Here is a 16,320-nt window from a genome sequence, read left to right on the forward strand (position 1 = left end):
AATATAAATTATTCTATTAATTTATTTTAAAAGCTCCTCTCAAATGAAAGATGTGTTTTAAGATCACACATATTGCTATACGCTCACAAATCTAAAAAAAGATTGTAGACAGAGTATGTCACTGTAGCAACGGCATCTGTTTATAGTTTACAGCCCAGATTTGTGGAAAAATGGGTCGACTTTCAGTAGAAAAAGATTGTGAGTTCAGCTTCTTCTATTTAAAATGACATTACCCAGCTATTTGAATGGAAATAAGTCAGTTACAGCTCTAATATGACATCCACTTTTTGAATGTAGCTTATGAAATATGAAAGTTACGAAGAATACGACAAAGTGCGTTTTGGAACCACCTGTGGTCTCAAGGAGTTGAAGAGGCTAAAATAAAATGTTCTGTGCTGACATTGAAACCTGAGAATCAGGGCCTGTAAAAGATCAGATCGCCCATTTTGGTTCAGTCCCAGAATTCACATTACATTATAATTTGTATATTTACACAGATGTTAAAAAAAGGAGTAAAAAGCTAAAAGAATAGAAATGTACAAGGTGGATATGGACAGTGATTTGGAGCTGCAGTACACTGCGTTTTATTGGAAAATATTACACTGTATTTGCTCTCGAGATTTATCTTTGCCTCTTTAGAATCGGCTTATCAATTTGAGTTTAACCACTCACGTTACTGAAGCTCAGACAAAAATAAGCTCCGATCTGTGAGGCAAAATCAAACATGGATTTTCACTATTATTTTATTTTACAGCAGCTCATGCTGCAGAAATGAGAGCAAATAAGGGTCTGTAAAGAGGAAGACATTAGAACAGTCAGATTATGTTGCCCAGGGTTTGTTTAGAAGCAAACCGAGACCTGAATACGAGTGAAATGTCTGGTAGGTCCGCAACAAACAAAGCAGGTGTAAAAGCACCCTGAGAAGCTTCTCTACCGGCCCAGACGTTGAGAAACCTTGGTCTACACTACAAAACAGACAGATCTGCAGTATTTTGTCAAAATGTTCTGACACCTGAGGCAGACAATCCAGCAATGGCACCATCTAGGGGGTGTCAAGGGGGGGCCAAAGCTACCCTGATACAATTGTGAGGCCCCCCAGTGAGTTACTTATGCATAATATGATGCATAATATGCTTCTATTCTATGATATCCTTGTGTATGTTTTATACTTTTTTTGTACTCATTTATTTTTTCTGTATACATTTTTAACATTGTATACTGTATACAGTCACATTTTTTTCATTACCATTACCTATGGTAGTATTGATCACCTGTTAATCACTCTTTCTCTGTTTCTCTGTTTTCTCATTCTATTTTCTGCCTATTTCACACATTAACACTATCTTATCATTCCACAGTGATGAACGCAGTGTATGCAGCCACACTTGCTGTAGTCTTTAGGTACTAACTACACACTTAACAGTGTCATGACAGCTCAATTAGAACGGACTCTGAATTCCAGCCCCTGAAACCAGCAGCAACAAAGACAGAATCCTCAGAAACACAGTGACTTACTGAGCAGTATAATGATACAGATGAGGATGGCTATAATGGCTCCAGTTCCCAGTCCAGCAGCTGCCACAGCGCCAACAGCAGTGCAGTCTCCATGTTCATCACACGGACAGACCTTCACCTTAATGATGGAGCGGTTGGACAGAGGAGGGTTCCCTGAGTCTGACACAGAAATGGGTACCTCATACACCCCTGACTCCAGGAACTGGATCCTCAGACTCAGCCGGGCATAGTCTCCTGTAAGCAGAGGGATAGTTTAGGTTTAGATGTGGGATTGTAGATTAACATTTGGGATATTAAAGGATTTGCAAATTAGGGGTTTGATTTGGGGATGTTTGATTGGGTGTGCAGAATTGGGAATTTGGCATTTAGTGTTTGGGTTTAGGAACTGGAGATTGGGTGTATGGCTTTGGGGATTGGATGTTTGGGCATGGGGATTTGGGACTGGGTGTTTGGTTTTGGAGATTGGGGGTTGGGTATTTGGGTATGGGGATTTGTGACTGGGTATTTGGATTTGAAGATTTGGGACTGGGTGTTTGGATTTGGGGTTTTGGGATTTTTAGGTTTTGGTTTGGGTGTTTGATTTTGGGATGTTGTTTATGGTTTTGGGGTTAAGTGTTTGGTTTGGGAATTTGAGGTGTTTGGGGTTGTGTGTTTGGTTTGGGGGTTGGTGTCTGGGTTTAGCGATGGGGTTGTTAATTTGACGATTTGGGATCAGGAGTTTGACTTGAGTATTTTGTAGTATTTCAGGTTCAGTGTTTGATCTGGGGATTTGGGGTTGGGTATTTGGGATTGAGGATTTGGGGGTTGGGTGTTTGATTTGAGGATTTGGGGGTTGGGTGTTTGATTTGGGGATTTGGGGTTGGGTGTTTGATTTGAGGATTTGGGATTGGATGTTTGAGAAGTATTTGAGGTTCAGTGTTTGGGTTTAGGGATTTGGGTGTCTGATTTGGGGTGGGATGCTTAATTTGAGGATTTGGGGTGGGGTATTTAGGTTTAGCGATTTGGGGTTGGGTGCTTGGGGTTGGGCGCTTTGAGTGTGTGAGTTTGAGGATTTGGGTTGGGTGTTTGACTCTGGAGATTTGTGGTTAGGAGTTTGGGGTCAGGTGTTTGGGTTTAGGGATTAAGGTCTGATGTTTGGGTTTGGGGTTCAGACAGAATTTCTGATCTGATTAAACTTCCTCACCATTAAGACGGGACACTGTCCAGTTCCTGCGGATGGCGGAGGGGTGCATGGGCAGCTCAAAGACGAAGGGGCCAACGTTTGGGTCAGTGTCAGCGTCTGCTGCAGTGATGTTGATGGAGTTAGCGTTTGCTCTCTCACAAATCTGAGCCTCACGTGGCACTAAAGATGGAGCATTATCATTCACATCGATCAGATAAATCTGCAGTGTACCCGTACTGCTGGCTGGAGGAGAGCCTGAGAGAGAGAGAGAGGGAGAGAGAGAGATCACATTTTTAATAGGTGCTTTATTAAATCAAATCATTTTACATAGAGACTGGAATCCAGCTGAATATGTAATCAAAAGATTATTGAAATGAGGAGTGAGGAGAATGAGAGAAGAAAAAGATGAGAAGGAGAGAAGGAGAAAAAAGAAGAGGGAAAGAAAAGAGAGAGAAGATAATGAAAAAGATGAGAAAGAGAAGAGAAAGGTAGTGAAAGAGAAAAGAGAGAGAAAGAAAGACAGGAAGGAGAGAGTGAAAGAAAAGAGAGAAGAGAAAGAAATAGAGAATAACAAAAAGAAGAAAGAGTGAGAAAAGAGCGAAAGAGAAGAGAAAGAAAGAAGTAGAGAATAAAAGAGAGAGAAGAAAGGGGAGAGACAGGAGAAAGAAAGAGTGAGAGAAGAGAGAAAGCGAAGAAATATGGAGAGGAGAGAAGGAACAATGAAATAGAAAAGAAAGAAATAGAGAATAAAAGAGAGAGAAGAAAGAGGAGAGAGAAAGAAGTGAAAGTGTGAGAGAGACAGAAGAGAGAAGGTGCAACACAAGAGGAGAGAGTGAGAGTGAAAGAATGTGAGAGAGAAGAGAGATAGACAGATCAGCAGAAGAATGAAGGACGGAGTAGCTGTAAATGAAAGCAGCTACTTAGGCTTTTTACTAATTAACCTTGTGTTTGACTCACTCAACATGTGATGAAAGTGTAAATACAGTGAGAGAGTGTAACAAGTCCTGCTAATAGAAAGTTAAAACGCTGAAGATCACCGTAGCTCTTCTGACATTTAATTTATGTCTGTGACCTAATCATTACTGGAGGAAAAGGGCTAAAATCACTTTTCTATTAGTGCCACTTTGTAGAGAAATTGGCCTTTTATGCTGATGTAAGACCAGCGCTCCCAACTCTCATCCTTATTTAGCTGCTGCAGGAAAAAGAAAATGACAAATGAAAAGTCAGATTAGCTTCTAAAGCTCTAAACGTCTTACAGTCTTTAAAGAAAGAGTTCAACCAAAAATCTCATTTACAAAATCCCGCCCCCTCAATACAAACATGGCCCATCAGCCGAGTCATATCTGGTGTCTGAAGTTTGCTTCTTTATTTTTGTACTGGAGCTATGAGGCTAATGTAGCTAATGGCCCAGAAGAAAATGTAATATATGGCAATGATATCAGATATATATAGATACAGGAAATATACAGATTTTCATTATATCCAACTTTCCAATATATACACATATATGTTGAAACTGGCCATTTTCACGTATAATTCAGTCATATGTCACCATATATAACACGCATTTGACCAAAGCATTAAGCCTGTATAGACTTATAAAAAGCTTTTGTTTCAGTCATATATTACACATATGATCCAAATTTTATGTATATAAGTGTTCACCCACTTATATATTTATATATCACACACACACAGAAACTCTATTGTTCTAGATATGTTATAATGTGTTATGTGTTAAAATGTGGTATGATGTTTTTTGCGCTCCACAGGTAAAAATGTCATCTTGCTCATTTTGTCCCATGACCAGTAAACAATTATATAAAGAATAGAAATATAAGATGGCATTTTAGAAATATAAGACTACAATTTATATAAAAGATACCCTATCAAATGAACATGTATGCATTTTAGAAATACAAGACATTATTTTAAAATACAAGTTACCCTTTTGGAAATATAAGATCCCATTTTAAAAATATGTTACCATTTTAAAATATAAGGTACCATTTTAGAGATAGAAGATACCAGTCACACGTTGTTCAGATGGTCCCTTATGGATGCTCTACAGATATATAAATCACTAACAAACTTTCTGGTGATTATTCAGTTGATTGTCAACAACAGCATGATTACGGTTATGGTTGGGGTTAGGAGTAGGTGTAGGTTTTGCCTTGAGGCTAAGGTTAGGGTCAGGAATGGATTTAATAAAATCTTTCATACTGAAATTGAAGTTACATGTAATATATTTTCAGTTGAATGTTACTTAAAAACAGACAGCATTTACAAAGCATCTACAGTGGACCATCCAAATAAAGTGTTACCAAGATACAAATTAAGAATGCTGTTTAGAAATACAGGTACTACATCAACCAGGTAGTAACTCACAATATTTTATTTCTTCTTGTGAACACATGATTTGCACTAACCACATACCAACACGACCACATACCAACAAGCACATCATCCAGAAATAGAGTATTTTCTAGCAGTTTGTGCCGTTGCTGCTGTAGTTTCACAGCCACTCTACACTGCACAGATAACACATCTCCTGATTAAGATTAGGAGTGATTTAATCAGATTGGTGTGAAGAGAAACACATTCAGCAATCTGATACAGAAATAGAGCATATAATCCTCAGAGAGACAGAAACTTTATCATAAACAGTAGAAGATGGACCAACCTATGATTTATGAGGTGGATTAGATTTCAGAACTTATTCCAAGCATGTATTTACAGTGAAAATCAGCTGATACTCAACCACACATTGATAGTGGACATTACTCAATTCTACTCACATATTTATGGAGAAAATTAGCTCCAATGAATCCAATTGTAATCAGATATTTAGAGATGTGGTCTGATTCCATTCATGTATTCAGAGTGGAAATCAGATTCTTCTGATTTTTTTATTTATTCTGTGATTGTTGCCGGTATATTGACTTATTAACAAACTGATAAACAAACTTGTTACAAAACATATTACCAAAAAATAGAGCTCTCTCTCTTCCTTCCATCTCTCCATCCTGCATATTCTCTCTTTCCGTTTCCATGTCTTTCTTTGTCTCTTTTCATTTACCTCTCCATCCCACTCTTTCTCTCACTGTTTCTCTTTCTATTCTTAGCCTCTCTCTCTCTCTTTCTTCTCTTTTCCTCTTCCTTTCCTTCCTTGTCTCTCCTTTATGTTTCTCTCTCTCTCCCTCTCTCTCAATCTCTTTCTCTTCTTAGTTTCTCTCTTTCTTCCTATCCCCTTCTTTCTCTGTCTTCCGTCCCTCTGTCTTCTCTCTCTTCTCTTGCATCTTGTCTTTTTTTCCCTTCCCCCTCCCTCTCTCATTCTCTCACTCTCTCCCTTTCCCTCCCATATGTCTCTGTACTTCTCTCTCCCTTTCCTTCTTTCTTTTTCTTTCTTTCCCCTCTCCTTCTCTCTCTCCCTTTCTTTCCTGTCTCTACTTGTCTTACTTCTTTCCTTCTCTCTCTATCGCTCTACCTTTCCTTCCTGCTTCTCTCTCTTTCTCCCTTTCATCTCTCCTTCTCCCTCCCTCCCTTTCCTTTCTGTATCCCCTTCTATTACTCTGTCCCTTTCCTTCCCATCTCTCACTTTTTTCTTTGTCTCTCTCTACTTTTCTCTCTCTCCCTTCTCTCTCGTCCTTTTCTTTCCTTCTCTCTCTCCTTCATTTTCCTTCCTGTCCCTCTCCTTCTCTTTTTCTGTCCCCTTCCCTTCTCTCTCTCTCTCTCTTTCTCTCTCTCTCTCTTTCTTTCTCTCTCTGAGCAGATAGCAGTGTTTTGGGATTTTAAGTGTGTTTTGGGGTTTTAAGTGAAATGGAAAGTGAACAGTGAGTGGATGGACAGACAGATGTAGACGGAGGAGTGCAGAGGACCTATTTTTGGTGATTTTGGGGATTAGGCTGGTGATGGAGAGGAGGATGATGAGGAAAGCCTTCATCACTCTATTCCCCCCAGCACCTATTACCATAATCCCCTCATACATACACACACAAAACACACACACACACATACACACACACAAACACAAACATACACACACACACACACACACACACACACACACACACACACACACACACACACACATTCTCTTTCTGAGAGCTCCTCAGAGTCTGTTACAGCCAAAGCAGCCTTTAAATACAAGTTCTTCATTTTTCAGTGTCAGAAAAATGACAGAGAAAAATATTACACACCTAACTCTAATATCCAGAGGTGCTGCCACACCTCCAAAAGTGGTGGTGCAAAAAAAAAAAAAAAGTGACGAAATGCAGTTAGGCCACTGACTAAAACTGCCTGTCATGTCGTGCTAATGACGTCTTTATCAATCTATTCAGAGGTGGGTTACTAGTTTACAGCATTTACTCAATTACATATGGAAAGATTTTTACTTTCTTATTTATTATTTTTATTTTTACTAAAGTGAGTAAAGGAGTCATTTTACTCCATTCCATTTTAGCCATTCATATTTATGTACTAATTCCTTTTAGTGTTTCATTTCAGTTACTTTTGAAGGTGACGATACTTGTACTGCCTTGTGATTGGTTACATCTTTGACTTTGGAGCTTTGTGTTTTAGATCAAAAGAATCCCAAAAAGATTCACAGTCTTCAGCCTTAGATAGCAGTATTTGTTTCATTTTCAAAAAGACCCACCACAGCTTGTTTTTTTGTGATACAGTACACACTTGGGTGTTTATTTTTCAGATGTTTTGTAGAGATATAAGTGCTCTGTTACTCACGCATTCACCACTATGAAACAGAGAAACACAAAATAGAGACACTGATTGTCTTTGTGAATACCATTTTACATTAACCTGTCAGGTTGCTGATGCTTGCCCAAAGATATGCTCCACGATGCATAATGACATGCATATCATGGTTTTATTGACTGCCTCTTGGTATTTACAGCAGCTTGCAATGCAGAAATTATTTGAGCATTTGTAAAGGAGCAATATGTTAAAGTAACAGGTTGTGTACAGTGTACATGTGAGTACAGTGAAAATGTACAGTGGAAAAAAATGTGCTCTGGTGGTGAATTCTGTCGTGACTTAGCGCAGTTAAGTTGTTTGTTGTGGACACCAATATGGGAGGAGTGTTTACATAACCAAATTAAACTGCAAATTAAATTTCATATTCTGAAATGAAGATTCTGATTGACTCTGAGTTTTACTCTGTCTGTTTGTGCTGATCAGTGCTTAATGCAGTTTAGAGAAAGTGGAAGTTTTTATATGAATTCTGAACACAGAAAATAGTGGGGTGTCACCACAGTACTTTGTGCTTGGCCAAATGCCCACTCCAGTGACCCTGCTAATGTCAGCTGTTTGAGTGCTCAGTGTGTCATTCTTAACCTTTATTACAGCTTTAAGTGCTGTTTATCTGATGGGGACCTGTCTAACAGGTCTTCCAGGTGGTTGTTAGGGGTCTCATTTCCTCTGTAGCTTTTAATAATTTCTTTGAACTGCTGTTTTGGAAAGTTATTCAGAATGATGGTTCTTAAAGCGTTCTTTAGTAAAGACAATGCTTCAATATATAGAAACATGAACACTCAAGGAGCCATTTGTATGCTTAAATGGTTTTTTGCATTAACAAGTTGGAGTTTGATTTCAGCACTCTCCCAGAAAGGTATCCAGTGAGAATGTGTCCCACAGTGGGTGATGTTTACGATGTCTATGAGTTGGAGGCTGATTCTGAATTTGTAATGGTGCTGCTAATAATGCACAGGTCAAACAAGGACAGAAGACCTCTCTCTTGCTCTCTATGCCTATCTTTCTCTATCTCTCTCTGCTCTCTGCCTATCTCTCTCTATCGCTCTCCTCTCTCTGTCTTTCCCCCTGCCTCTCTCTCTTCAGTTTCTCCCTTTTACTGGTCTGGCTAGCCCTCTTTCTCTTTCTCTCTGCTTCTCACTTCTTTCTCTATCTTTCTCTCTTCTCTGTCTACACCCTTTCTCTCTTTTCTCTCACATCTTTCTCACTTTTTCTTTCTCTTGTCTCTTTTCTGTGGCTACCTATTTCTTTCTCTCTCTCTCTCTTTCTCTCCCTCCTCTTTAGTGAAAACCTTTATTGAATAAAATCATCAGTCAGAGCTCATATTGATGTTTGTAAGTGTTTTTGTTGTGGTAAAAGTGGAGCCTGAGGAGTGAAAAAAGGAGATGTGGTGTATCTGAGACAGAGAGAGACAGACAGAGAAAGAGAGACAGACAAAGGGAGATAGAGAGTGAGAGAGAAGGAGAGAGAGAGAGAGATATAATGCAAGACAGAGGGAGTCCCTGAAGTGCACCAGTTTTAATGGCATTGTCCTTTAATCCTCACTTCCACACCTCCATCAAAAAGGAGTAGAGTGGCTGAAGAAAGAGAGAGAGAGAAAGAGAGAGAAAGAAAGAGAGAGGAGAGGCTGCACATCATGGCCGCTGCAGATGTCAGTCACAGCTGTGAGTTTAGGTGTTTAGGTAAACAGTGGAGCTGGCCGGAGCCGATAAGACTCAGAAAGAGAGAGAGAGAGAGAGAGAGAGAGAGAGAGAGAGAGAGAAAGAGAAAGAGAGAGAGAGAGAGAGAGAGAGAGAGAGAGAGAGAGAGAGAAAGAGAGAGAAAGAGAGAGAGAGAGAGAGAGAGAGAGAGATAGAGAGAGAGAGAGAGAGAGAGAGCTAGAGATAGAGAGAGAGAAAGAGAGAGATAGAGAGAGAGAGAGAGAGAGCTTTTTCCTCTTTGTTTCCTGCAGCACTCTTCAGGGAAGCTCACCCAGAAGAGGCTCTATAGTGAGAATATTCGGAAACTCACCGTTGTCTGCGGCCAGAAATGTGGCTTCATAGATGTTCTTCTTAACGTAAATAGACTCGCGGTCCAGAACAGCAGTGGTGGTGATTTGGCCATTAGAAGAGTTGATGGAAAGCCAGTTAGCAGGGTCAGCTAGCTTAGCATACCTGAGGATAGAGTAAGTAAATAAATAAATAAACACAGTGTCCCCAAAATATATTTAGATGCATTAAACATTTGTGAACTTTTATAAAGGTTTTTAGTTGTTTATAATGAAGTGGTCAGTAAGTAGAAGTACAAGGTGGGTGTTTTTAATAGTGTGGTCAAAGAGTGGAAGTACAAGGGGAGTGTTTCTGATAAAGTGGCCAGTAAGTAGAAATACAAGGTAGGCATTTCTAATAAAGTGGCCAGTGGCTCTTCACTTCCCCTACGCAAGTCACATTTTTTTTCGAATTGAGACAGAGTCTGTACCTCCGGTACAGAGTGTGATGGATTTTAACAGCCCTCACTCCATCCATTCTTCCTCTTTCTCCTTAAACATCCTTTACTCTTTTGACAGAATAAAGCTGTCCTCTTTCTCCCTCAGCTCAGCTCCTCTATCATTAAAACTGGATTAACAGCCGCTGATGATAAAACTCCATTACAAAAGTCTAATCCCCATCCACTGGACCCTTCAGACCCTTAAACAACCTTTTAATTAAACTCCCCAAACAGCACTTAATGTAGATATTATAAAACTTGTGAGAAGTGTATTAAACTCAATAATAGCCCTTCAGCTTGTGCCAATTTCAGCTCTGCGTGATGGAGGATACTCTATTTTTTCCTCTCTCTGCATATTAAACACCAAAACGGCCAGATTAACGGCCGCTCCACGACATTCTGGCTGCAGATTTTGATCTCTATTGCTCTTCTGAAGCAACACTTTCGCTAATTAATTTGCTGCTGTATGTGAGATTTGTGAGCTGCTGCTATTTAAAGAGACCAGCTATATTTAACACAGCAGCGACCAAATAGAGATAAGAAGTGTTTTCTTTCCTTTTTAACACCTTAAATAAGCTCTCGGGCCATATTTAGTGGCACACGTACAGACAAGCTGGTAGCTAATGGTGCAGCAACGGCGTTGTTTATGTTGTAATGTCTGTAACAACAAACCATCAAGAGATGTAGTGGCACCAGGTTCACAAGGAGAAGATTGGCTATGAAGCTAATGTAGCTAACAAGCAATGGAAGCCTATACCCACCAACTGGCTTCATGCAAAATGGCCACTTGACCCTCAAACCATGTGAAATTGTTAAAATGCCACTCCAACTAAATTTAAAAACACTTTAGCCTTTGCTTCTGTTGTAAACATGTTTCCCAGAGGCTTCTCTAGAGCAGGGTTCTCAAAGCCAAATTAGCTGGGATTACCAGGTGATCTCCATTGGGGGGCCAGTTAAAGAATGAGGAAAAAGACTTCAGTTTAACTACCCAAGAAATACCCTCATTTCAGCACAAATTCATGAATTGTTTATTAGCATTCCTCTGTCACCACAAACCATAACTTCTAATAATAAAACACTGTTTTTTATAGCAATAAAAATAATAACAATTACTATAAAATGGCTGTATTAGCTGCTACAGCTACAACACTTGCATAACACAACAAAGTCTTTAACGCAACACCATTTCTGTTTAAATAACATTTTGCTACATTTTGCTGGGGCTGAACTCAAGTCAAGTCTGCATTTTCAGTGGATTTGTTTGATAATTCCATTCAGTTCTTCACTGTGGTGCACTGTGTCTCCTGCTGAGTTTTGAATGAATTCACAAAGGCATATTTAACTAATCACTCTAAATTACAATAATAGCTAAGTCAATGTGCAGCAAGAAGTTTGCATTTGAATGGTTCCTCTTACATAAGGGCTTTCCATAACCTCAGCCCCTTGAGGCAGCGAGAGACTGAGTCAATATAAAAACAGTTGTATGAAGTGAATGAACACATTCTCATGTCTGCACATTTTAACACATAATTGCAGTTTATTACTGAATTTAACATATTGGAGAAAACAAGACATAAAACATCAAAAGTGCCAAAACCTTTGCACTGGCCACATTTTATACTTTATTTTTCCCCAATATGTCAAATTCGACAAATAAACAGTAACAGTGCATTAAAATGTGCTGAAGTGTGTTTTCTGTACAGGATGTGTTCTTAATTAAACTTAATCGGACTTTTGGACTGTACTTTGACTACTCCTTTTTTGTTCCCTTGGCTGCTAGCTAGACGAATAAATCGTTTAACCTTTCATCTGCGAGCGTCTGGGTTTCAGTCACTTCGTAACACTGCTAGGATGCCAAATATCCCATCTGTATGTGTTAGTCTATGGCTGTGCTAACAGTGAGGTTTTCTGGGGGGGCGGAGAGGGTTATATCACATTGGCATAATACATGCTGGGTATTGTAGTGAGAGAACATTGATAGACGATAAACATAAAAAAGGATACAAAAACGTAAACACTGTAAATGCTACGCGATGCAGAAAACTGTATACCACATCAAGTAACAACTGAAACTGTAAACTTATGCTGGATTACCACGTTTAGTAACTTCATATAAACTGATAATGTGGTTTCTGACACTGTATGATTTGTTGTTGTTTTTAAACATGGACCAAGGGACATTAGCATTAAGCTAAAAACAGTAGCAGCCTGAATGTTGTCCCTGCTTTAGTTCACATTCAATGATAACAGTGTATCATATATACAGTCAAGTCTATATGAGATTAACTTATGACTTGACATTGTTTGAGGAAGATGTGTAATGATTTAGGCACGCAGATGCTAATCGGAGAGGTTTAACTATGTTAGCCTCGTAGCTCCTGTGCTCAAACTAAAGTAGCAAACTTCAGACATCAAATATGTCGAATACACTTAAGGCCAGAGGAAAAGAGCTCTTCCTTTAAGGCAGCGGCACAGGGACACAGATTAGAGGGCTGTTTTTTTTAAGCCTTAAATAAGCTCTTGGGTCGTATTTAGTGACACATTTAGAGACAAGCTGCTAGCAAACGGTGCAGCGATGACACTGTTTGTGTCATAATGTCAGTTTCTGGGACAGTAAAGTATCAAAGACATGCAGCGTAGAGACACAGAGGACAGGCAGCGTGAGTGTTAAGGACAGCAATGCTGAAATGCTAATTAGAGTGCGGTTTGTGTTTATGCCTTCCAAGTCTTTCGGGCTGTCTTGAGGTGAAATTCTGCACCATAGTGAGACTGAGCAGAGAAAAAAAAAGAAGGCGTTGAAGAAAGTGTGAGGGAAAAACAGACGAGAACGAAGGAGAAAACCCATCTCTTTCCTGCCTGAAGCATGGGCCCACATTAATTACTCTCTGATAACAAATATTTGGAGTTAATTGCCAAGATGAAGGTGGTGAACGCTTCAGAAGAGGATGCACTTTATCATCCGCCATGTTAGAGTGAAGCAGAGGCAGCGTACACAGTAGCATTCAAAAGGTTGTGCACTACTGATTGAATGTCTATATGAATGGCAGTTGTTGATGTTTTCAAAAGGTCTCAGTATATATGTATATATGCACATAAATATATACATATATATGTACATGATCATGCTGTCAGAACAAAATTGCTTCCAAAATTATAACTAAACAGGAGAATTTGACTGCAACAAACAACTTACTTGGCAGTAGAATAATCTATCAATTATTGAAACAAATAATCAATTATTCAGATGACAAATCACTAAATAAGTCAAATGTAGTTATCAGATTTTAAATTTAGATTGAGATTGTTTTATGCATTTGCTAACTAACAATGAAGACAAAGATGAAAAACATTTTAAAATGAACTGCTGTAATTAACTTTTCTGCCAAACTCCAATATCTCTTACATATCAAAATTTAAAACCAAGGATGTGAAAAGCAGCAGCAATAAAATACAAGGATAGTAATACAGAATATTGTATACCACATCAAGTAACAACTGAAACTGTAGGCTTATGCTGGTTTACCACGCTTAGTACCTTCATATAATCTGATAATGTGGTTTCTGACACTGTATGATTTGCTGTTGTTTTTAAACATGGACCAAGGGACATTAGCATTAAGCTAAAAACAGTAGCAGCTCACATTTAGTCCACATTTAAAGACAACAATGTATCATACATACAGTCAAGTCTATATGGGATTAGCTAATGACTCGACATTGTTTGAGGAAGGTGTATGATAACTACAGACAATGATGTACAAAGTAGCAGCAATAAAATAACAGTAATGTCCTTATATGTCTGTAAATTTAATCTGTAATCAAGTAAATAAAAACTCAATTTTAAAATTAAAATGTTAAATTTAAACAGTGCAGTGTGCTCTGTGTATTCTGCTGTCTGTCTACACACTGCTGCAACTAAATTCTACAATCACAGGTCTTTACTGAAACAGAGGAAAGTCAGTATCTCTCTGTGCTCCTGTAAGAGACTCGCTCCCCTCTAAGAGCAGATATTCCCTGCTGGAGAGAAGATGGAGCGGACTGGAAAGTGGCGAATGTTTATGGCAAACTTGCTCTTTATGAACAGTTAGATTTAAACAAATTTGTGTGATTGTCTCATTTCAAAGAAAACTGTTTGCAACTGAAATTGAAATGGGTCTCCTGTGTTCGCCATATTTGAATGCGCCGGTGGACTCAATGTTAAGGAAACAATGCAATGTTTAAAACTGTAAATGTTATTAGGAAAGTGAACAGAGTCGTTGTGAATAATACTTGCTTTTAATATTAAGACAGCTTTTAAAATTAACATTAGCTAGCTAGCACAGCTAACTGCCAACTGAGATGAATTTACCTCACCCAGTTAACCGACGTGTTTTCAGATGCTCCACTAAGCTAAGGTCGGCTTTAGAAATAGAACATCTTTTTATATGAGCTGAGTGTGAAATGCACTCACTCTTTTGAGGTTTTTGTTCTTGAGACTGACTGCACTTTTGTTAACTCTCCTGTGAGCGGCAATGTCAAAACATTCCTTGTGAGAAAGAGAAGGATGCATAATGACATCACAAAATAATTGACTATTAAATTAATTTAAAAATAAATAACATTATCAAAAAAAAAAAAAGCTGGTCAGGTTGCTCCATCTGACCAAAAATACACTCAAAAATAATCAAAAGATCACACAATACAGCAACATTTCTTGTGTTTTCTTACATTTTTCCTGCATTTTCATTAGTACTCAAACACTGGATCTCTTTTTCTCTTTTGGCCACTGGTCTTCACTATTGAACTAAAATGTGAAAATCGTAAAAACAGTAGTAGTAAAACTAGTACCATATGAGTAAAAAACAGGTGAAGGCGAAGCCTGGGGGGCTGCAGAATGGTGGGATTTAATTTGCCACTGGGCAGCTCATTATGTTCAGGTAGTATATTGCAGGGTTTACCTGCCTGTCTCCCAGATTGCCTCTTTTACTCACCAGTCCCAATCAGGAGCCTCAAACGGCCTTGTGGAGAAGCCTGAAGTCCACAAATAATCAACCGTTTTCCCTGCATCAGCTTCTCCGCTAACAAGGAGCACTACAGCAGGAGCAGGAACAGAGTTTGGGCAACAGACACGTGCTTGAACCACGACGTTGTCATTTTTCAGGCTCTTTTTTTAAAGGAATACAACCCTCTTCAAGTTGATTTATTTTTTGTGTGGCTTCTGGGAGAACAACTGGTGAACTTTCTCTTTAATAGTGTGTTTATAAAGCACCTCCATCTCTTCAGGAAATGCTTCTGAAATTCATAAATTAAGTTTGCAATGAAGGAAATTCTGTGACAGGAAATGAAATAAAAAGGAGCCACTTTTGCTTTCACAGCAAATAACAAAGACAAAGTGATGAGACCAGAAGAGGACAAGAACACAGACACATGAGAGATGCACGTTGGATGGTCACATACCGTGGTGCTTGAAAGTTTGTGAACCCTTTAGAATTTTTTAGATTTCTATATAAATTTTACCTAAAACTTCATCAGGTTTTCAGATAAGTCCTAATAAAAGATAAAAAAGAATCATTTTAAACAAATGAGAGAAATAATCCATCCATCCATTTTCTAAGCTGCTGGAGCCTATCCCAGCAGTCATCAGGCGGAAAGCAGGATACACCCTGGACAGGTTGCCAGTCCATCACAGGGCAGACAGACAGACATAATAGACCTGGTAATTTATGAATTGACGGAAATTATCCAATAAAGGGTTTGCAAACTTCAAGCACCACTGTAACGTTGTGAGGATGAGGGAGTCACAGGCGAATGCAGATAGAAAATAAGTGTGTTTTTTAGTGACACGTTAAAGTACAGCAATTGACAAAAGAGCAAAACAGAATCGTAGTCACAGTCCAGGCTAGAGTCAAAAAGGTACAAATCCAAAAGACAGAGGCAGAGGTACCGAACATAGGGGCAAGACAAAAAACAAAAGTCATCAAACCAGTACAGAAGTCTTAAGCACATGAAAGCTAAACGGCACACAAATAAATGCTCAGTAAGGTTCTGCGGAACAATACTTCACATGGGGGCTGGGGAAGGTCTGAGCTTAAATAACCCAACCTAAGAGTCCCTTAATTACTAATGCAGGTGTGAGTCCTTAATAATCAGGAGACTGAGATCTCCAGCAGGAGTGAGGTGGGGAGTAGGATGTCATGTGAGACTCCAAGGGATTCTGGGATGTGGAGTCCCTGTCTTGCGTGGCTGGCGTAGAGTGCGTGACAAACTTTCAAAAGTTTTTTTTTATTTTTTATTTATTTATTTTTAAATGTATTTTTAGATGTTTTATTCAATATTTTAAGAATTCTGTGAACAATAACTTATTTAAATATTAAATCAACAATTTATTGTAATTTTCTACAAACCTAATTCCAAAAAAGTTGGGACGCTGT

The 16,320-nt window shown here is 38.7% G+C and overlaps 1 protein-coding gene across 1 annotated transcript in view; it reads right to left on the bottom strand.

Annotated features, from left to right (window-relative positions):
• Positions 1–16,320, bottom strand: part of LOC108442511 (cadherin-4-like) — a 530,226-nt gene that overhangs the window by 18,060 nt on the left and 495,846 nt on the right. Inside the window, 3 exon segments of the mRNA XM_037541381.1 lie at positions 1,516–1,749; positions 2,699–2,932; positions 9,455–9,597. Of these exon segments, the coding sequence (XP_037397278.1) occupies positions 1,516–1,749; positions 2,699–2,932; positions 9,455–9,597 (611 nt within the window).

The sequence above is a fragment of the Pygocentrus nattereri genome, chromosome 9, assembly GCF_015220715.1.
Source record: "Pygocentrus nattereri isolate fPygNat1 chromosome 9, fPygNat1.pri, whole genome shotgun sequence".
NCBI lineage: Eukaryota > Metazoa > Chordata > Actinopteri > Characiformes > Serrasalmidae > Pygocentrus > Pygocentrus nattereri.